Here is a 24,114-nt window from a genome sequence, read left to right on the forward strand (position 1 = left end):
CTCAAATTTAGACTTAAGCATTGTTGAGTAAAGGCAGTGTTTTTGCTACATTGATTTTACAGCAGCATAAGCCTTATTGAATTGGATAATTAAGTATTAATTTTGGTCCTCTTTGGAAAATACCACCAATTTTGACTGAGGGAAACGATTTTTGTTTATTTGGCTGTAAAATAGGGCAAAAATCACTGAAAGGGCAATAAATATTTGTATAAACGTTAGGTCTTGACCCCCTGTGGCGGGAGGGCGGGACCCAATTGTGGAAATCGAGCAAATTCTGTAAAATCCTACTCCTTCTGTAGGAACGAATGTTGCCCAAATTTAGTTTGAAGTATTTTTGGTGAAGGGGAATCAATTGTGTATAAACAGTGGATTCTGGCCCCCTGGGGTGGGAGGGACAGGGCACAATGGTTGGATATTGTCCAAGGTTGATCAGAAGTATCCTTTTGTGAAGTAAAACAAAGTCATAGGGGGCGGGGCCCAATTAGGGGAAATGTAGGTTAATTAAAAATCCTTTGATAAAAGGATTATTGTCCAAGTTGGGTCTGGAGGAATTTTCATGAATAGTGAATTTGACTTCTGTTAGACGAAATGGCCACCGAGGCCTAATCGGAAAATTATATCAGAAATCATTGGTCATATTTGATGTCTTTATTAAACATAAAATCTTTCAGATGATGAAATATTGATTGATCCTAAAATTTTAAACGTTTTGATAAAGTAGAAGCTAATTTTTTGTTTTTCAATTTATCAGCTTAGTTTGTAATTTATCCATGTTTCTGTCAGCAATCAATTTGTCGCAAGTGTTTGCATCCGTGTTGCTACAAATATTCGAGAAAAAACTTATTTGCTTATTTGATCATTTACCACAAATTAGCAGCAAACAATTATCATGGGAAACAGATATGATTAGTTATTATCATTAGTTTAGATCAAAAATGAATAAAAAGGTTACACGTGATCTAAAAGACCAATGTTAATTTCTCTATAAGCCCAACTTTTGACCTCTGACGATGTGGACATCTAATACACATGCGCACTACGTGCGTCACACAAGTTTTTGAAAAAAAAATAAACTCGGCAGGGAATAACGGGAATATCTACACACTATAATGATCACTGGCTCTAGAATTGAGTACTACACAGTAATTTTCAAAATTCAGTATATCCATAAATAACTTTTTAAACACATTGTAATTACATTTATTGTTTATGTTCATGTGAACATCCTTGAAACAAAAATACTGGACACAAAAAGTTAGTGATCTCATTTTAATAGTAAATTTATTTGCATCAAACGGCAAATCAACTTGGAATATGAAATACAAAAGTGAAGTCAAACTATTAGAAAACAGTTTTAACCCATTTTGGATCAATTTCACGCAAGCGTGTCGTGTATGTATATATAAAAAAGTTCATAATCCTTCCAAAACAATGTTAAAGTCCCAACGGCGCGGAAAATTCAAAATGCTTCAGTGGGGTCAGCAACACTCTCAATGGTTAGTGTGTCCTCCAATTATCCCAATAACGGCACGACATCCGCTTTGTATGCTGCGAACCAGGCGCCGTAAAGTCGTTTTTGGAATTCACGGCCATTCTTGAAGAAGGACATGAGCAAGTTCCTGTCGATGCGTTAATGTAACATGTCTTGTGCATGCTTGATCAAGTTAAGGTCGGATGGAAGACTAGCCCAGTAGATACGATCAATAGTTTCTTCTTGAAGGTACTCGTTCACAATTCTAGCTCTATGTGGTCGAGCATTGTCGTCTATCAGTACAAACTCAGGACTGACATTACCCGCAAAGGGTCTTACAATCGGACAAAGGATATCAACACAGTACCGCAAACCTGTGAGACTACTGCCTTCAGTAACGTACAAGTCTGTCCGACCATGAAAAATTAACTCTGCCCAAGCTATTACCAAGCCCCCGCAGAAACAGTCATTCTCCGTAATGCAGCAGTCAGCATATCTCTCGCCCACCACACGCCGAAGACACCTCCTGCCATCATGTAATTCCACGCTAAACGCAGCCGTAGAGAGAGAGAGAGAGAGAGAGAGAGAGAGAGAGAGAGAGAGAGAGAGAGAGAGAGAGAGAGAGAGAGAGAGAGAGAGAGAGAGAGAGAGAGAGAGAGAGAGAGAGAGAGAGAGAGAGAGAGAGAGAGAGAGAGAGAGAGAGAGAGAGAGAGAGAGAGAGAGAGAGAGAGAGAGAGAGAGAGAGAGAGAGAGAGAGAGAGAGAGAGAGAGAGAGAGAGAGAGAGAGAGAGAGAGAGAGAGAGAGAGAGAGAGAGAGAGAGAGAGAGAGAGAGAGAGAGAGAGAGAGAGAGAGAGAGAGAGAGAGAGAGAGAGAGAGAGAGAGAGAGAGAGAGAGAGAGAGAGAGAGAGAGAGAGAGAGCTTCATGCAAGAATAACACACATCAATACTACATCATTTTAGATATATTAGCGTCATACAAAGATAACACACATTAGTACAGCATCATTCTAGATATATTAGCGTCATACAAGTATATTACACCTCAGAACGAGACATCTTTCTAGATTTATTAGCTTCTTAAAAGAATAACACACACCAATGCTATATCATTATAGATATATTAGCATCATGCAAGAATAACACACATCAATACTATATCATTATAGATATATTATCGTCATACAAGAATAACACACATCAGTACTATATCATTATAGACATATTAGCGTCATACAAGAATAACACACATCAATACTATATAATTATAGATATATTAGCATCATACAAGAATAACACACATCAATACTATATCATTATAGACATATTAGCGTCATACAAGAATAACACATATTACTACTACATCCTACAGACCCGATGCTGATTCACTGTTTTTTGGTATATCTTTGCCTCATGAACATAATGTTGAAATGCTACTAAATGTTATTTAATCAAACATAAGAAGACTCATAAACAGTACTAATGATTATAAATGTTTTAAGCTAATACACCACGGACATATATTTGTTTATCATATTTGACTTCCTCTTCTCGTTTTTGCATATGTTTCTCGATAGCTATGCAACCTATTGTATCTCAATGTAATGGTTACACAACCATGTAAAATGAAGGCTATGATTTCGTGAGACCGAGCATACATGTTATCCACGTGATCTTTAACAAAATGCCTTGTGAAATAAAATGCTCCATTTTCCTGAAATACTGCTTGATGTAATATTACGATGTTAAGAATGGTAGGTACACATAAACCAAATTGTCAGTATGGTTATCAATAGCAAAGAGAGTCCGAACAGAAAATTGTCAATAACACGCATCACGTCCTTGTGTTTAACGAGTGAATACTCCGCATCTAGTTCAACTACCTCCGTTTTGTCACTTTCTTCCTTCTTGTTCTGCTCCAGATTTTTAATTGGTGGTGCATTGTAAGTTTTGGTTTCTTTTATCTTACAGCAATAGCGCGTTAGTCTTCTCAGCCATCTTGGAAACTCTTTGACGTCTGCGGCAGCTTCACAACGAAGTGTGAATATCGTCAGAACGATCAACATACCGCTGTAGAATAAGGTTATCAGCAAGAAATACGACATCCCAGCCATGTTTTCTGACACTTTAGGGAGAATATCTCCTATGAGTGTCATGTAGACAGCAAGTGACAGGAACATCGTGATAGTGTAGGATATCCTCTCTCCCGAGGAAGACGGCAGGAGGAACACGAACGGATTGAGAAAACATAACAATAGAATCGGCATTGTCATTGATACCACGAAGTATATGTATCGTCGAGACATTTGAAGTGTAAAATAGAGAGTCCTTGAGGGTGACCCATAACCCATGAAATAAGACACGTTTGTCTTATCAATATTCCATTCTCCATTCGTTGTATACCAGTTCATCAATATATCCGTTCTAGTAAAGGAAAGATTCAAAGTAGGCGGAGATTTCCAAAGCATCATCTCTATGTTGCATATCTGGGTATCCAATGGAAACTTTGACATATCAACGGAACAGGTAGATTTCAAAAGTTTCCCCGGGGTATAGTCACAGCGACCAGAATACGAAATATCTACGCCAAATTCGCCGCTGCCAAAATGGCGAAGGTCATCGGCAGCTGTGATTACGTAAACCTTTGGTGTCCAGACGTTTGAAGAATTCACTTGTAGAGTTTCCATCCCTCCGTACTCGCTTGGTGTCCACTGTAGACGATAATCATTCCAATCTAACATAATGCCAGCACTTAACGTGATGACACCAGAAACTTCATCAAAGTCAATAATAGATAGTAAAAACATTGATATATCTATATTCAGTGTGTCACTGAAGTTGTACACGGGGAAAATCTCCTTTGTGTAGTTAGAAAACAGTGTATTAGTCAGTCTGATCCAGTCGTCCATCGTCCCTACGTCTCCCAGTACCGACTGCTTTGCATTGTATATTAGAACCATAAACAATATAGGTCTTGCGTCAATCATGATGTATATCTGAAAAAGGAATGCAAACGCTCTTTGTACTTGACAGAAAACGTGGACAAATTAGGAACAAAGGAATATAAATTCGGAAAATCTACTGAAAGAATAAGACAAGGTGTTCCAGATCAACAAGCGTCTTCTGTTTCATTGACAATACCCATCATGTCAATTTTGGACAACCCTGATCAAAGAAAAAAATGGTAAACAGGGTAACGAATTTAGCAGGAATGTTAACGATCAATGAAAACGTCTACCTTGATGCTGCACAAGGAAATATCATCCCAATAAGACCATAGTGGTGATCATCAAGTTTCCCAAAGTCTTCTTCAATCTACATTCCTTTAATGCAGGTGGTAGGTTTTTGTGTCGGCTGTTACCAACGGAAATCATTATATCTGACACAAGTCCTAAAATATCGAATCAACAACGACAAAACATATACATAGATGAAGCTGACATGTTATCTAGAAATGGAAAAAATTCACAACATGGAAACCAATATCATCAAGTTCTCGTATAGATTTTTGCAAACTATTCGTTTGTTTAATTATAATATAAGAAAGAGGTACGCGGTGGGTGTAAACCATTTGATTGTGTCCGATTTTGATGGGTTTATACATATTTCCAATCATAAAGATCTTGCCATTTGAAGATGAAGTATCATTAGCACATCGTAAGGTTAAAATGAAGTTTTCGCATAGGCTTTGCGTCCTGTTTTTGATGAGATCTTCTGTACATGCAGCTTTCTATACAAGCAAAAATTAAGTCTTCCAGTTGAGACACACATTTAGATACAATGTATAAGTGTGTTGTACAAACGTTTTCGGAATGAATGTAAACTAAAAGAATACGCACTAATATGACCTTTAAATGCTTTATCATACAAAAGTAATTCTGGTGTATTTAACAACACGACTTTCGACACTTCAGTCAGAATCATCTTGTTTCCAGAGTCATATCATTCACCTGATATTCTTCTTTGTCTCTAAACAACATATAAAAGCATGGGAGTGAACGAGGAGGTTAAAAAGTAGCTAGCTACGGAAGCAGAATAAGGAGATTATATGGTCCCATTGCCTGTGCTTTCTGCTAATTCAACCCAACTAACTCATCAAAATGTTTCTCTAATTCTACAGGTAGATAATATAGATAACAGATATCAAACGTGCTGAAATTCTAATGTTATTTTCTGTTATTTTTGCATTTTGGATAACTAATCTTTATATCATTTAATATGATGTGCACTTAAATGAAAGTTTAGTGTTACTGTGTACTTACCGGATAGACAGATAATCGACAGCTTGAAAATGTTTACGTAAGGATTCCCAAGATTATAGATTGGAAGGCAATTTGTAAAAAACATTGTCAACTTATTTGATTTAGCCCTATACGATTTTAGCGCATTATCATTTTCTTAATTAGCGCAATGATGATTGACCGCAACCACAATAATTGCTATATTAACTACATACAGTAACTGCAATTATCGCAATCATATTTCAGTAAAATAGAATTACCTCTGAAACATGTACGTTTACAGTTTCTAAATCGAAAGAAGAAATGACAGAAAGTATGATATATATACACATCCATTTAATTATGAAATGAAATGCAAATTGCAATATTGCTTCAAATCTAGAAGATGAATAGGTCATATCAGATTTTAAACATGACAGTGATAGCTAAGACTTCCGAAATCACCTACGTTGTAATCTTTCACAATTACATGTAAAAATAGAGCGTTCAGACTTACCGAGTGCAATTAATGGCTTGTTTGTAATAAAATATCCCGTTTTCATCAAGATGTCTGATAATTGCTTACTTGTTGTTTCATCGTATTGAGAATGATGCTCCGAATCGTTATCAATATTACCTGACCAAGGATAGTTTTGATGTGCGAGCTATCAGAAAATATTCACAGACTTTTATATTTGTAAAAAAGAATCGATAAATTCTGTCTATTAGAAATGAAACAAAAAGAAAAAAAAAAAAAAAAAAGGAAATCCAAATCGCTTGGAGGTTGTAATGTAATCTTATGTAAATGATAAATATTTAACATTTGAAGACATTTCCGCCTGCCGGGGTATTGAGCTAAATGTAAAACCACTCAAATAACAATCAAGTTACAAGGTATAAATATAGATAATGTTTCTATTGTTGCGGTGTCATCAAAGAGGTTCCGAATATAAACCGTTCATGAAAAACAATGTTTTGAGAACTGAAGAACAAGGCTATTTCAGTAATGGAAAGAAAGCGCTTGGATGGGATATGAAGGTCATTTTTGATATTGACATCACAAAACTTTTTATAAAAAATTGTATAGCGTTGAGTATGGAACATCCTTTCATACTCATAATTTTAAATGTCTTTGTTTAATGACAAATCGACTTCGTGTTGGATTTATTTCAATCTACCAGCTCATCGACCCGAGTTTTTTATAACCACAGCCGAATAGAATGGATCAATTGGAATTTTGCTGGGAACTAAACCTCATTTCATAATCAGTATGAAATCACTGTATCTGTGTAGCTTTTACTGGTTTCATAAGAAATGGTCCATCCAAACGACCTTGATCCCCATTGTTTTCCTTTCCTCCCATAGACAAACATGTCTGCTTTTCTTTTATACGCCATACTTTAAAAAATTGTGTTTGGTTTTATAATTATTATTTCTATAACTTTTTAAAGCAATATAGCCTCAACCTGGAAATGTTCTTTAAACCGATTATGATGTAAGAATATATACTTAAAGTTTTGTTATGAAAACCTCACTTATGATATTCGATCATGGTTGAAATATGATATGCATGATGCTTGTCTATTTTATATAAATACTTGGGAAACAACAATAGTTCCTTTACTGTCGGTCCTTTTCTTTGATTACAAAGCTGAAGAAGCAATTGTTACGCCACCAATCGGTCTAAAAAGACACTTTAAGATTAAACATGTATGTTAGAAAGGTTCACGTGGCGTTTGGTTATTTTATTGTTCTCAGCTTTAAAACGATGATAAATCACAATGAAAGAAAATCATTTGATAAAGCTTAAGGCAACAATAATGCGTTCTTCCTGCACGGATAGAGATTGTGAATTATAGATAATATCTATGATACGTGGTATTTCTTTAAAGTAGATAAACTTAACCATCGTGGAAGACAATTTTAACACAGACATATAGTGTTATGTAAGTTTATAGACTACCTATTATAGAATGCTTAAATGTATACATATACTCCGAATATTTTGTCTCTTCAAATTTATCTATGTAGTCTATTTTGTCGTTCGCTTTCTCAGTTTTCTAAGACATATATTTACAAGAGCCTTACTTTATCCTAAATGCTATTGAATAACCATATCGAGGGTGAAATGGTTGGTATCAGTGATGCAAATGGTCCAAATAGCTGACAGTAGATATATATTTTTTATCAGCCCCAAAACGGCTAGCCAGTCTATAGGAAAGTAGACTAGGGTTGGTAGTCCCAGGTGTGACCTTCAAACTGAATCACTTTGAAGTCAACTTACATATATGACATATAATGTATTTTTCAATCTAAGAATACCTTACAATGTTCTGCCAATCCTCTCGCAACGGAGAAAAAACAATGTTTCATCATATTGGTATATTCCGTTCTATTAAGGTCTCAATTCCGGATTTTAGCGCAATCGATTTAAAAGACAATCGCTGATCACGGGGATCTCTCATATTGTGATCAACTCTTACCGCTATTCAACTAGTCTTGCAATACGCTGATGTGAGTGTGGTATAACAAGGAAACTACTATAGCTGTAAGTACATAACGCAGAAGAGAAGACAGTCGGTGTGTATTTTTACATGTAAAATGAAGCCGGTGGATGTGTGTTTTTCCCCGTCGCTGTTCTACGCTCATATAGAACCCATTAATTTCCCTTGTATAAAATTAGACGCAGTTAACGACAATGAAACTATTATACTGGAGTACCAGTATTGAAAGACAAGAAACTAAACCGATCACACTGGGGCGCAGCAAACAGTAACGTGTCGCAATATCTAGGGAGTTCTAATTACCGGAGTGGACTGCAATGGTATTCCTAAACACCGAAAAGAGTTCCATTCTAGAAATGTCAGTTTACCATTAATATACTATAGACAGTGAACAGTGATAGACCAAACGAATGCACCAATTATAACTTTCTTTAAATTGAATTTGATAAAAGTGAAAGTTAAGTTTTCTTGAAATTAAAACTTACTCGTTTTATTTATCATTTAAAAAAAATATTACAAATAAACTATCTGACTTTTACCATGGTTTTACTTATGCTTGGAATCCAACAGTTTATAACATAATGTAAGAAAGAAAAACGTCTAATGTTTGTGAAGTCTGGAATTTTTTAAAAGCAGGAAAACAATGGAAATGCTCTCTCTTCATATATACATGTTTTTAAAATTTATCATATCTACTTGTGCCCTCCCCACATATACCAAAACTGTAGTCTCGAGTTACATGTACATGTTGCGTTGAGTTAGAGCCAAAGTGTGTGCCAGTGACATTATCGCCTCATGAACAGTCAAGGTCATTTTGAGGTGGAGTGCCCTTGTAATAGCTAGTGGCAACCTCACCAAAAACATATACGGTAGACCCAACGCGTGCCATAGAGAACAATTAGGTTAAATGTCTCGCCCAAGGACACAACTACGATAGCCCAGGCCGGTTCGTTTCTCAGATTACCGAGAAAAGCGAACCGTTACATGTACATGTAGGTAGTGTCGAACCACACCTCAGGTCTTCACCTAAGGTATTGTGTATGACTCGGGCGTATGATTTCCTTGAGAACATAATGTAGATAGTTTCGTTCTGTTGATATTTGTTTCAAAAAGTGGTACCTGTATACATACACATCGATAAAATTCATTGAGCATTGAATAATTTGAATCCCGATTGGATAAACATTGGAGTAATTCCGATTGCATTTACAGTCTTGAAATAGACAATAACAAACTTATTCATCTTCGGGAAACTTGATAACACAGATATGGAAATATATAGGCTTTAAAAGCCTGCGTCCAGAATTATTATTATTATTAATAATACCACACAGTTTGTCAAGACTGCTATATTTTCATGTGATTGTACCATTAGTCATGTCTGAAAATCAAACATGTCATATATGCTTGATATTTTCACCTTGTTTTGAACATTTGGTAGCATGGGAAGTCACATATCAGCTACAGTGGCTGACCGAGCAGTCTGGATGCTTCTAGCAGGACAATCACAACGAACTGTGGCTGCACACTTAAGGATTGAATCATGTTATGTTGAGGTTTATGAGGGAATGAACCTCAATAGGTCTTGGGACAAATTTTATGAACTGCGAAGTTCAACATAACATAATTCAATCCTTATGTTTATATGTATATATTTTGTATAATTTAAGCATTCCTGCAAGATTATGATAAATAGGGACTTGTGCAAGTCTACCTCGGAACTTACCGAAATATAATACATCTGTACGTCCCTGCCGAAATGTGCGTCGTCACTCTTCATCTAAATATAGTTGTTATATTCAGAATAATAACACAAAAACAGAATTGAATCGTTTCAAGCTAAGATAATTTAAAATTAATTTTATTTTATGAAATAGTAACTTTATATTCTGATACTCCGCGGAGCAATTTCAGGTTAGTGACGGTAAAAAAGGCCATATTTGAAAAACAACATGGCGGCCTACGGCGTGGGATAGAACAATTCATCAGATCATTTGTCTTTTGTTTCTTCAATAACATTACCAGGCATTCAAATGCTCACCAGAAATTTATTGTCAGAATCTAACAAATTCAAAGTTGATGATGAATCTGGAGTTCCATCGAAATCCTGTATTTCGCTGAGAAATTCAAAATTCCCAAAGTTTGACATTTTAACTAAGCAGACGACACTGCATGAATAACACCAAAACGTGTTTTTTCTCCAATCAGTTGTTTTATTATTATTGTGACAGATTTGTTTTGAAATATCATATACATTTTTCCAATAATTAAAGACTATTTTAATGTAATATTTTAAACAAAATCACATCTGTAGGAAATGTGAAGAAATGCAAGGGTGGCAACCCCAACTTTGGAATGAAAAATGTATTCATACGCCAGTATATTGAAAAATGACTTGAATAAACTTTGGTAGGTTAATTGTATCCGGGTTTAGTGGAAATATAAATATTTCAATGTGTCACAGACTGTCATTTCTCGATTATAGAATATATTCCCGATGGCCGGAAGCGACACCGAGAAATCGAGTAGACCACGTTGTACGACTCCGTCAAGCAAGTGAAAGGAGATTTTCTGCAAAAGCGGTGAGGAATAGACTCCACAGCTCTGAATTATACGCTAACAGATCCGCGATACGCCATGTGAATCGGCGACTGCGTCAGTGGTGGCCTATTCCTTTTACGGATGGGTCCAGGTTTTGTGTGGAATTACATGATGGCAGAAGGTGTGTTTGGCGTGTGGTGGGCGAGAGATATGCTGACTGCTGCATTACTGAGAATGACCGTTTCTGTGGGGGCTTGGTAATAGCTTGGGCAGAGTTAATTTTTCATGGTCGGACTGACTTGTACGTTATTGAAGGTAGTAGTCTCACAGTTTTACGGTACTGTGTTGATATCCTTTGTCCTATTGTAAGACCCTTTGCGGGTGATGTCGGCCCTGAGTTTGTACTGTTGGACGATATTGCTCGACTAAATAGAGCTAGACCTGTGCTAGACATACACAAACTATCAAGCGTACAGACTGGACTAATCTTCCATCCGCCCTTAACCTGGTCGAGCATGCGTGGCCATGTTACAGCAATGTATTACCAATTGCCCACAGCTTCCTGTCACTCTTCGTCAAGTATGGCCTGATTCGCAGCATGCCAAGCTGATGTCGTGCCGTTATTGGGGTCAATGGAGAACACACCCACAATTGATAGTGTTGCTGACCCCACAGAAGTATTTTGAATGTTTAATTGCTTTAAAGCAATATTGATAGATCAACGTAGTTTTCAACCTAAGACTTCTTGGGAATATTTTGTCAAATCTGTTCTGTGCTGTTCTGTTCATTTTCTATACTAAAAATTACACAATAGGTATATTAGATACATGTGGTTTTTGCACTTCAAAGTGTGATAAGTGTGAGGTTCTCTTTAACAGCCTCAAACCTTAGAATGGTAAAAAACACATTTTTTTCATGACTTCTGTAAATCAGTTGACTTGTAAAATGCATATATCCATTCAAAAAAGAATACAACGCTAAATACTTTTCAAAGGAGTGTAAAGTTTTGGACAATTTTAAGTGAAATGGTCAATGTATAAAGAGTTACGAAAACATAGCCATAGAATAGCATTTTAAGATAAAAGAGTACATGTATTAAGACAGACGAAAGAATTCTTTCCGTTTGTTTCATTTTACTTTCAGAACATGATTAATGCACTTGAATACCAAGCGTCAGAGCAAAGAACCGAACGCTTCACAGAAGAATTGTACAAGAGTTCAAGACTGGAAATAGCAAAAAAGTTCATATCAAAATGTAGCACAGTGGGAACAAAACATCCAATCGTAAGACAACGATTTCGTGACAAACTAAGCAGACAATAATGAATACTACAGAAAAGGCCCATAAGCATGATATGTGTAATGAAGTATTTGATGACTCGCCTTGTCTGCAGTCACAGCTCAAGTCACATACAAAGGTATATCCCTACAAATGTAGTGAATGTGAAAAACGGTTTAATAGTTCATGTGACCTTAAAAACACATTCTGATACATACAGGAGAGAAACAGCGTTTAATAATCCAAGTAATTTAAAGAGGCACCAATCGATACATACAAGAGAGAAACCATACACGTGCGGTATGTGTAAGAAAGAATTTAGTCAGTTATATAGTTTAAAAAAGCATCTCAGAGTACATACGGGAGATAAACCTTACACATGCGATATCTGTAGTAAACCGTTTAGTGATAACTCTACCTTGTATAGACACCGAAGGGTACATAGAGGAGAGAAACCTTACAAGTGTGATATATGTAGCAGAGCGTTTAGTGAAAATTTTAAATTACAAAATCACAGAAAGGTACATACAGGAGAGAAACCTTACAAGTGTGATATATGTAGCAGGGCTTTTAGTGAAAGTTCTAAATTACAACATCACCGAAGGGTGCATACAGGAGAGAAACCGTATGAGTGTGATATATGTAATAAGTCTTTTAATGAAAATTCTACATTTTATCGACATCTAAGGATGCATACAGGGGAAAAACCATACAATTGTGATGTATGTAGCAAGGCGTTTAGTGAAAATTTTAGATTACAAAATCACCGAAGGGTACATACAGGGGAAAATCCTTACAAGTGTGATATATGTAGCAGGGCGTTTAGTGAAAATTCTAAATTGCAACATCACCGAAGGGTACATACCGGAGAGACGCCATACAAGTGTGATATATGTAGTAAAGAATTTAGACAGTCAGCAGACCTAAGACGCCACGTAAAGATACATGAAAAAGAGAAAAACTGCCCGCAGGAATTCTCTACTGCATTGATGGCTCAGTTGGACCACCTGCAGTCATCACATCAGACACAGGACTAATGAATAAAACCATATAGAAATAATGTTATTATTGACATTCATAAAGACGAATACCAGATTAAAACATTTTGAAATACAAAATAAAAGAATTTTAAGTAATAAATTGTGTGTCAGTTTTACCATGTCTGTAAGTGTCTTGAGGTCACCTGGTCCGAAGGACTTGTGTGCTTATATTATACAGAGGCATCCGTCGTTTGTCATTCGTTCGTTAACATTTCCCCAAAAAATCCAATTAGTCATAAACGACACGTGATTGGTCTCGGCTTCTGGGGCGGTTGGGTTGGACCCAGATAGGAGAAATAGTTGGTTTTTTTTTTTTTACCAAATCCTCCATCTTTACAAATGCCAGGATTTGAAGTATGTTTCATTGAAGAAGAATCAATATTGTATAATCGGTCGGTTTTGGTCCCTTGGGAGGGGAGGGACAGGTTCGATAGGAGAAATAGAGCGAATTCGACTCGAAGAAACAGATTTGTAAAACTTATGGGTCTCCATCCCCACCCCTTCTTCTGAGTTGGAAGGGACGGTTCCGAATAAGGAGAAAAAAGGCAAATTATCTTAACCCTTCCTTTGTAGAAATGCCAGGACTCTTTTTGTCTAAAACATTGGTGGGTGAATGGACATCAATTTTGAAAAAAAAGGAATCAGGAGCCCCGTGGAGGGCCAAATAAAGGAAATAGAGCAAACACTTGGAATATCACTTTTGCATAAACGGTTGATGTCGGCCTCCGAGAGGAAATTGTTTTGAATCCTTGTTCTGTGTAAATTTCAAGAATCTGTCACAATTTGGTCTGAGAACATCCTTAAGAGGAATAAGTATTGCATAAATGATCTCTCTCTACCCCCACAGGTTGGGAGGGGGTGAGGTCCAAGGACGGAAATAGAGCAAAATTTGTAAAATTCTTCTCCACAATTTGTTTGTGGAAGTGCCTTGATTCTGTCCCAAATTGATCTTGATAATACCTGACCTTGATGAAAGATCCCAAATTTGTATAAAGCAGGAGTCTGTGACCAGAGGTGTGGTGCCTGAAAGGATACACGTAGCTAGGTCTTAAAATCCTTCAAGGACATTGTCCAAGTGTGGTTTGAAGAATTCCTTGGAGAATTCATCTCAATTTTGTAGAAATAATGGTTCTGACTTGATCTCGTTGCCGAAAAGTAAAATTATTTCAGAAATCATTCTTCATTTTTAAAGTTCTTTGTTAAGTGAATGAAAAGCTGAACTAACCAGATGAAGGATGTATGCCCTATGGCCCTCTTATATTTTCCTGTATTGTTTGTACATGTTGTTGCACTTAGATAGGCATTTTCTTCGTTGACTGGTAGATGTGGATGTGAGCTCCTAACCTATGTAGTCTCAAAGTGTATAATGATACGAAATTTAATAAATATTTAACAGAAACTAACGCCTACTACACTAAATTATCATAAGGTATTGGAGTTGCACAATATTGTACCTAGTTTATTTGCTTTCTTATAGTAAATCTGAGTAATTCTGTTTATTTTTCATGAACTGTAATTCTTAAAGGCAATGAGAACAACTAAGGCAAATGGTAGAAAATTCAAAAATTGACTGCCTTCGCTTCTGAGAAGGTTTCTAAGTAAAATTCAAGATTTTTTTCTTTAAATATTTGACGCCGATTTTGTCATCAGCACTGATGTTCTTTGTAGGAATCTAAATATGCTTATTATTTCCTTTCTGTAAAAAAAATATATGTTATCTGATTTAATAATTTGTAAGTACATTTTATCGCTGTCGATCAAATTTGAAATATTAATTTGCCTCACCTTTGATGCCAGAATTTCACATATGGTGATGTTGCTATGATCCTGATCACGAATGCAGAGTAAACGATGTTCCAACCTTATCATCATTTTGGTGGTTATGTCCAGAGGCATTATTCCTTCTGCACACTACAGTCAAAAACAGTCAGACCTACAAACGCAAAACCACGCCGATCAAAATCGCGGAAAATTGTTTAGATCAGTCGCGTTTTTCAACAATAAATTTCTCATATTCCCCTTCTTCAAATGCGTTGTTTTTTGTTTCATTTTCATCTGTGATGCATTCAAAGTCAGTCATTGCTGGTTTACACTGCTCTCAAATTTATAAGTACCATTACCAGGATACTCTTCCTCTTTTAAATCCCATCCATAAAGTGTAAACAAATGACAAATAGTGTTGTTTTGTTCTTGATTGACCACTAAGATATGAGGGTTCATTTGCAGAACGATCAGAGTCACATTTTGGGGGAAATTCAACTAAGCTCATCATCTGATAGCTCATACCATGTAGTTTATGTCTACATAATTTCTTGTGTTAAAATAATCAAGATCCGTTAATAGCAGTTGCATGAAATATCCTATACTTTGGTAAAATGATCAGAGTCCACATCCTGGAATGGAAAAATGATCAGGGTCCAATCATGTGACTTATTCATCCAATCAACACATAGTAATGGCAGCTAGTTGCATGCTGTTTTTTCCTCCTGCGTTTTGTGACGAAAATGGCATCTAACACAAAGGAGAGCAATTCAGATGAATATGAGCATCCGGTAGTGACTTCCAAGCCGAAGAAAAGGAAATCACTGGGTTCCAAAAGAGAAAAGCAAAAGAAACAGAGGTTAAGTTGTCACATTGCTGGTAATGTTGCAGGTGCAAACGTTATCAATGCTTTATTAACATTACATCTGATGAACGTGATGACCTCATTCTGGCCTTTAACAATGATTATAAAAGCAAAAATGAACAGGATGCTTATCTCTCAGGTCATTCTTACATGGCATGTGACAAAAAATTGAACTGTTGAACACCAAAGCACTGGCCGAAGTTCCACAAGACTGGTGGAAGCAACTACATGTTTGCAGAAAGAAACCTTGCCCATTCAATGTCATTGAGTGTAAGAAATCCCAATTCTTCATTTTTTCTCAACAATTTGCCACGGAGGATATATATAAAACATCATGCCCCTTTCCAACGAGGCCTGTTCTGGAAATATCATTTGAAGTCTGGCAACACCACTTGATCAAGCACAGAGAATCATGGAATGGAACATGGACAGTCCTAACAAAAAAGAGGAAGATCACTAAATAAAAGGAAAGTTTTTAAGCAATTGATTCCATTATACAATGGAGCGCTGAAAATCAAACAAGCTAAGTTCAATGACTTGCGAACATTGAAAAACTTTTGCAAACCTGAAGCACGGACATTCTGCTCACAACTTGCTTATGATGGCAATGCCGATGAGTCCAATTCTGAATGGGACTGTAATTTCTGAATAGGACTGTAACTAATAAGTAGAATATCTGAATTGTGTCTTATATTAAAAAACAATAAAGACCGTGTGTATCAAGTTGACTGTGTTTCTTTTTTTGTTTGTTTTGTTTTTTGTTGCTTTTTGTGTTTTTGTTTTTTGTTTTACTGCCAATCAACAGCTACTTTCATTCAAATTAAAACAGAAAAGGGTAAACGGAGCAGAGAACCTTTACCAGGACACTTTGCCGTACATAGGGGAGAGCACCTTCACACAGGACGCATTGGTTTAACGTCCAACATGTTAACTGAAAAATTATAATGGCAAAAAAGATCCGGGTCCATACCATGTACGAAAAAAAAAAAATAACAAAAAAACATTATTAGTATCATTCTAAATTGAATGAAAATACATAGTGTTACCCTTTCATAAGGAAACCTCTGACTGATTATATTGAAGGAAGTCAAATATGTAACACAATAGTCACAGAGCGTTTTGAAAATTAAAATCCGTTTTTCTCAGTTTTCAAAACTTGTGACTCTGATCATTCTGCAAATGGGCTCTTCATATATTTTCTCTCATTGGTCTTGTTTATCCTGCCACAACTTCCCAGTAACTAAGGCTTGGAGAGTGACTTTTCCTCAAATCAAATGACCTTCTGGGCATCGAAATGATAGATGCTAGGCATGGCTGGCGAAAAGAGGCTATTGGAGAACATACACATAATAAAGTACTTCAGTGAATTAATGTAACAAGGGATGTCAATATTGTGACACCAAGACATGAGCGGTTGGAACTGAAACACTGTATCAACAAGAACGTAACCATAAAGTTAATAACAATAACTGAGGGACTATCAAACGATGAAGTGATGCCTGACATACATTCAAATATGTGAAAAAGACGTTGGCTAAGGTATCTTAAAGAGCAAAAATACCTGAGGTAAAACATGGTCTGATGAACTCATTGACAAAGTCCAAGACAATGACAAGCTGGAAATCCAAGCCTCAGGCATCAGTAACAATGCTATCTAGTATTATCACAAAAAACACGGAAATGACCAGCCAATTGCTAGGTGTCGAAAAGAGCAAAATTATGAGACATCACTTACACTGCTGAATAGTAAAATGACAAAAAAGCAAATTCTGAAAATGATTCCAGATCTGACGAATACCTTATTATACTTGTCACACTGATGATGTTTCTTTAATGTATTCATGTTTAAATATTCTATAGTTGGTGTTATTGTTGGCACTGCTGTCTCTTAATTCATTTGTTTCTTGCATTCAGTTTTCAATGATTAGTTCATTTGGTTATTTTAAGGAGTAAATTTTATCCCCCACTTTCACCGAAACGGGGGATATTAATTTGGATTTGTCCGTCCGTCCGTCCGTCCGCCTGTCTGCCACACTTTCGTTTCCATGTTCTAACTTCCCCAAATGTCATCCAATTTCGGTGAAACTTGGTCAGCAGATGCATCTTGGGTTCATTGAGACTGAGTTTGACTATCATCTGTTGATAATTATGCATACTAATGAGGTATCCTTTCATTTCTTTGGTCGGTCAGTTTTTGTGCTCTAACTTTCCTAAATATAATCTGATTTAAATGTAACTTGAAGTGCCACAAATATTATCAGTTTATCATTAAACTATATCATTCTACATAGCATTATGACATGTTAACTCCTAACCTCTAAACTATTTACTTACAATATGTTTGGAAAGCGGGGGATATAAATTCCACGAATTTGCTTGTTGTAGGTGATTTTGACTTTCTGTGCGATTTCAGATAATTTCGAGATTAGATTATCAACTTAACTGAAACATTCATAGTTTCTTTTTCAGCCCCGCGAAATCACACAGTAACAAAAGCGCACTGAATGTAAAGAGAAACAAATTGTCTCGTAAGAAGGATTACCTGGTCTGTTTTTTTTCTTTCTTTTTTTGTTATATTTTAATACAACGTCTTATTAGATTAGAGGTTGATTTTAGGCAGATAGCCAAGTCACTTAACATTGAATCAAGAACTAGATTTGCTTCAAACATAGATTACATGATTGTTTTATATCAATTTCATGGGTATATTCACATATTCCGGGAAATATTTTCCATTCAAACGTTTTTTACATGTTCTTTCCGCTTACTTGTCCTTCAGAAGCGGTTATAAACCATATGTATAATATCAAGAAAAGGTTTGGGAATTAATGTGTGTCCAAAGCAAAGTCATGGTCAGCTGCGCTTGATACGAGTCAGAACGGAAGAAGAAATGTTAATACATAATGGTAAATATTATTTGTTTGAAGGGTAAGTGTGTCTGTTAGTCACAGCAGTCCAGCGAGATGCAGAACTTGTTTTTAAATATGTCGATTATGATGCTTACTTATATATACACTGTAATAATTGTGTGTATCCTGTGGCAATTTTCTGCAAGTGTAGGACATATAGACTATAGTCTAGAGATAGAGCGTATGAATCATAAAGGATCACAATTAATTAAAATTTATTTTTACCTCAGCATGTTTTCCGGTTCAGTACATATATACATTGTAATTATTTGAACTGTGAACTGAATAAGTATAAGAGGACCATTGAATGGAATTGCTCTGACGCCTATTCGAATTACGGCAATTTCTGCAAACTTGCCATTGCTAGTCCATCGTCAAAGCACACAACTACACAAATACCATTACCATGAGCCTACTGGTTGATTGGAGGGAAGACGTTCTGTGCACATTTTACCCTGTAACTAATTAACTTGAGCAACGCCATCCATTCCATCATATCACTGTCCCAACATCTTGATTGAGCCACTGGTTATGAAAATATCGAAAACAGATTTTGACATATTTGTTCACTTCGACCTAAAAAGGTGGTGAAGGAAATTGATTTGAATAACCAAGTTGTCTTTCACCCCAGTATGCTGCTGATCCAATACTTGAAGCCCTGTTCCCATGGTTATAAAGAAATCGTTTGTAGGTGTTATACATTTGACACTCTGAGTGGGTCATTGTCATTCATCTGGACCAACTTATGGAACAATATGCGCCAATTCCATGCCAATGAAATACGTTATTGTATCCAAATGAATACGAATATGGGAACGGAAATATTCGCAAAAATACCTCGAGGAAAAACAGTGCTGTATGCTTTGGAGGTAAAGCACACCAAGTCTCAAAGAGTTGGGTTGAAAGCTGCGAGCAAAAGAAGACAAATTGGCAAATATAATTCCATTGAAGCTATTCATAAAAACTACGGCCACATTATTCATCTATCGTGTTTATACTGAATGAATCCAAATATCGACCAGTTTTTATATCATGTTTTATCTTGCATTCATCAAGCAATAAGCCTAATATTGTGGAAATAATCATCCTGTATACACAGAAGTTAATTAAAGAGTATGAACTTTCTTACCTGGGGCAATGTCATCAATTCTAGCATTATCTTCAACACCTTTAGCCTTTTAGTAACTGAGAAATGTTGTTTGAAGATTTTAGCACATTTGTCACTTCTGACCTTTGTGCAACAACGCAGCCATGCATCCATATGATACATTTGTCCAATATTATTAATATCCAAGTCTGTGAGATACATGTTATTGGTGTCTTTTGCTTTAATGTTGAACAGAGGGCTACTAGGGGGAAGTTTTCTTACACACTTTGTGAAGTTTTGTATATTGGTTAAATATATGTCCAGATTGCTAAAACATTAACGTAAGGAATAAAATGTGGTATAAGCTCTTTTTAGGTCATATTGACAACTGGAAATGGTTACAATGCCTCTATCACCAACCTCATTGTCCCCAAGAAAATCTCAGTAGCCATGACTTTCTGGTAAACACTCCACATGTTGTCTCAGCTCACCTCTGGTGCAGCTCACTATGTTTTTTTTGTGTCTAAATATGGAGAATCCTATTCCACAGAATGATGATCCAGTTTGGGGCAAAATATTAAAAAAACATCATTTATGCCTTAATGATTGGAAAAAGAAAAAAATCTTAGGAAGATTTTCGAACTTTTACCTTCATGTTCACTCAATGTTATTGATCAAATTACACAAATTCTGTTTTACCAAATGGTCCGATGGAGTATTTGGAATGCTGAAATGCCCAATGGGATACATATCAATGACTTTGTAGTGATGTCTTCCTTGGGGTCCATGGAGGGCATACCTACCACCTAGCCCTATCAATAATCTGTCTGATGGATAAAGATCTTGCCTGTTCACTCACACAAAAGCCATTGTTGTTCCATCACCAAACCAACCAGTGGACATTTGATTATCGAAAATTTAGCTTTATTACACTAGTAGTTAAAAAAAGCCTGATCGTAAACCTATGTTTCTCTCCCCATCTCACACCTTGGCTCGATATGGATGTTGCTTGAACCACATATAAATGTGAACGAGAGAATGAAACTTTGACAGTGATGCATTTTTTCTCTTTCTGACAAAATAGGCAATATTCTGCATTGACAGGCAAACTAACTGAGATGGGACCCATGGACACAGAGCCTCTTGTTGAAACACTGGTCTCCTCATTCACCCAACCAAAAATTATTATCTGTATCGGTGACAATTGATAATTTCTGTTTTTAATCTAATGCACTTTCTTTGACCATTCAGCACATACACATGTTCATAATTGCCTTGGGCATGAGCAAAACAGAAGATATGGATGGATTAACGAATAAACAAATCTATAATATCCTATACATGGCAGATGCAATTTGGTTTATTGTTGCTTTACATCCTAATGACAGCCAGAGATTGAAGGACATGCCAGGTTTGGGCAGTAGATAGAAATGGGAGTTCCCAGAGAAAAACCACAAATAGCAGCCTGTACTTGGTGACTGCCCCAAGTGACTGCCTTGAACCTGCAACCAACAGATGAATGGTATGATAAAGACGGTCACAATCAGATGTCTGAAACTTGTCTACCGCAGTCCCTCTGCAGGTGCAGTCTACATCTGTTTTTATGTACCAGCTTGGCCAAGTGTAGATAACCCAAGTTGATATTAATCTATTAAGTAAGGGCTGTCAGTTCAAACCAAACATAAGTGTCAAAAGTACAATCTTATAATAATATATATCAAACGAAAAGAATTCATCAGTTGACATAAACTACTATGGTATTTAATGTTTATTTTCAGTTCAATCTCATTACAATTGATGACAGCAACACACACTTTTTTAGTCATTCAGCAAGAATCATAAAGCACACACACACTAGTTTGTATTGAACTGATGAAATAGTTCTGAATAAAGTTTTCTTTCAAACATACATAACGACATGTACAATTTACATAAAATATTTACCACAAAACAAAGTAAAAATTAACAAAAATTAATTCCTAAGCATATATGACTACCTCATACACTCATACAATTATAGTCATTTGAATTGATTGCCAGTAAACAATTGAGTTGTCACCCAATATCTGATTGTGTATTCGGTTTGAATTATGAAGAGCAAGATTTTCAATTACATGCACTATTCAAATTCACTAATTCTAAATGTCAAGTAAAGAATTTAAAGGTGAAATGCTTTTACACAAATAGATGACGATTCGGCCTACCTGCACAAAGTCAAATTGAGCTTGTGCAATGGTATGCAGGTAAGTTCATGCTAGGGTGAAAGACTACCAAGTTTGTTTCAAGGAATTTGAATGAACTTGACCATTTCAAAGTCACAAGAGTCAAATTTGTTAAGGTTTGCAAACGTAGGAATAAGAGTCACCATGTATGTGTTCCAAAGAATGACTTCCACCCACTTTCAAGGTCACAGGGGTCAACTGTATGTATCAAAATCTATAAACAACTTCTGTTGATATTGTACTGTATCATGAGGTGGTGTTGCAGGAAAGATAAAAAACTAAGTGTCTGTATAGATCTCTTCTTTCTACTGTTCCTGTTCAGTATGGAGTCTGAGGTGTCTTTTTAAACTATGCGCACTGCTAAACATTTTCTGACATGTATCACACGTGTAGGGCTTCTCTCCTGAGTGTATTCTGAGGTGGTATTGTAGAGGAGATAAATCACTAAACATTTTATTACAAATGCCACATTTGTATGGTTTCTCTCCAGTATGGACTCTAAGGTGTCTTTTTAAACTAGACGCACTACCAAACCCCTTTTGACACTCGTTACATGTGTAAAGCTTCTCTCCTGTGTGTATCTTGAGATGGTATTGTCTGTGAGACAAATCACTAAATGCCTTACTACAAATGTCACATTTGTATGGTTTCTCTCCAGTATGGACTCTGAGGTGTCTTTTTAAACTAGAGGCACTACTAAACCCTTTTTGGCATATATCACATATGTAGGGCTTCTCTCCTGTGTGGATCTTGAGATGGTATTGTAGGGGAGATAAATCACTAAATGCTTTACTACAAATATCACATTGGTATGGTTTTTCTCCTGTATGTGTCCGCAAGTGTGTCTTCAAATTGTTTTGGTTAGAAAACAACTTTTCACATTCCCCGCACTTGTATGACCTCTCACCTGTATGTGTCTGTTTGTGTCTCCGTAGGTTATGAGGATCATTGAACTTTTTATCACAGATATCACATATGAAGCCTGTCTGGTCTAGATGTGTCTCGAGATGGATCTGTAGGCTTGACAACTCATCGAATAACTTACTACACACACCACACTTGTAGACTGTCTCGGTAGCAGGCATCATTCAAAATTTATCTTTGTCAAGTGGTCTACTTAATCCTTACAGTGATTTCAATATTTTGAAGTCACTTAAGTCCTACTTGGTTGTGCACCAATATCATTATGAAAACCATCCATCACTGATGCTTTTGTCTTTGAAAGGGAATGATACTGAATGCTGAAGATCTAATTTAAGTGCACATTTGTTGAGATTTATGATCATTCTTCTTGGAGGAAATCTGTTTTGTGTTCTTAAGTCAGTCTTGTACACACTTTTCTGCATCTTATAACCAAGCTCTGGAATTTAACATCTCCAATGGGTAGGTGTTGACATCCAACTGAAAGTATTCAGAAAAGAAATTTAATGTCACATAGATGATTTCCTGTTTTTAAACATTTTAACTGTTGTATTTCATTATTCTGACACTGGTTAATCCAAAACCTGTAATTTTGGCTGAAAAATATAACTTAATCTGTAATCATGCATTTTTATCTGTAACCATGTCATTTTGGCAGAAATCTTTAATTCAAAATGACAAAACTGTAATAATTGTTAGCTTCATTTTATTTTACTACATTTCAGCTTATTTTACATCTTTTTTTATTAGGTTTGTCAGGTTAATGAAACTAGGATTTATTATAATTTTGCCATTTTAAATTACAGGTTTTAGTCAAAATTACATGATTACAGATAAAAATACAATTTTCCGTCAAAATTACTGGTTTTTGATTTACCAATGTGATATGACTGCAGCATATATATGACAATTACTGTTTATTGTCAACAGACACTCATTGATTTTGCTAAAAAAACATTCCTATAGACATATAATGATACTTAGAAAACAAATGCTGTATGACAGTTTCTATAGTGATAGGTTTGAGGTCTGGTAGGGTAATTGATGCTGTCATGGTTGATTAAGGTATCAAACTACAATATGTGTATGTTGATCACAGAAAATATCCTACATTTCTTTCTTTGATTCATTTGGCAAAAAGAAAACATTGTATGTGAAATTCAGTCTTTGATATTTAACTCATGATTTTTCCTTTTTTGAAGTTTTTTTTAATCTTTAGGTGGCCATTTTTGTGTTTATTTTCAGTGTCATTTAATGTAGAAGTTTCGAAAGTAATTACATCTCCAATGGCATTTT

General features: G+C 35.9%; 3 protein-coding genes across 3 annotated transcripts; 1 reads left to right on the forward strand and 2 right to left on the reverse strand.

Annotated features, from left to right (window-relative positions):
* Positions 1 to 3,214: 3,214 nt before the first annotated feature.
* LOC132544961 (neuronal acetylcholine receptor subunit alpha-7-like) lies at positions 3,215 to 4,456 on the reverse strand. The gene has a single exon (XM_060208624.1). The coding sequence runs from the start codon at positions 4,454 to 4,456 to the stop codon at positions 3,215 to 3,217; it is 1,242 nt and encodes a 413-aa protein (XP_060064607.1).
* Positions 4,457 to 8,156: 3,700 nt separating this feature from the next.
* LOC132544969 (zinc finger protein 239-like) lies at positions 8,157 to 13,101 on the forward strand. Its single transcript, XM_060208632.1, has 3 exons — positions 8,157 to 8,237; positions 10,679 to 10,775; positions 11,878 to 13,101. Exon 3 carries the CDS (start codon positions 12,085 to 12,087, stop codon positions 13,048 to 13,050), a length of 966 nt encoding a protein of 321 aa, XP_060064615.1. The 5' UTR covers positions 8,157 to 8,237; positions 10,679 to 10,775; positions 11,878 to 12,084; the 3' UTR covers positions 13,051 to 13,101.
* An 8,339-nt stretch (positions 13,102 to 21,440) lies between these two features.
* Positions 21,441 to 23,285, reverse strand: LOC132544972 (zinc finger protein 239-like). The gene has a single exon (XM_060208634.1). It carries the CDS (start codon positions 22,983 to 22,985, stop codon positions 22,203 to 22,205), a length of 783 nt encoding a protein of 260 aa, XP_060064617.1. The 5' UTR covers positions 22,986 to 23,285; the 3' UTR covers positions 21,441 to 22,202.
* Between the last annotated feature and the right edge of the window lie 829 nt (positions 23,286 to 24,114).

Source organism: Ylistrum balloti, unplaced genomic scaffold (assembly GCF_031769215.1).
Source record: "Ylistrum balloti isolate Yb309-2 unplaced genomic scaffold, AGI_CSIRO_Ybal_v1 Utg369816, whole genome shotgun sequence".
In the NCBI taxonomy this organism is placed as follows: Eukaryota; Metazoa; Mollusca; class Bivalvia; order Pectinida; family Pectinidae; genus Ylistrum; species Ylistrum balloti.

Coding starts and splice junctions, on each gene's coding strand:
- LOC132544969 (XM_060208632.1), top strand. CDS start 12,085: ATGATATGTGTAATGAAGTATTTGATGACTCGCCTTGTCTGCAGTCAC.
- LOC132544972 (XM_060208634.1), bottom strand. CDS start 22,985: ATGATGCCTGCTACCGAGACAGTCTACAAGTGTGGTGTGTGTAGTAAG.
- LOC132544961 (XM_060208624.1), bottom strand. CDS start 4,456: ATGATTGACGCAAGACCTATATTGTTTATGGTTCTAATATACAATGCA.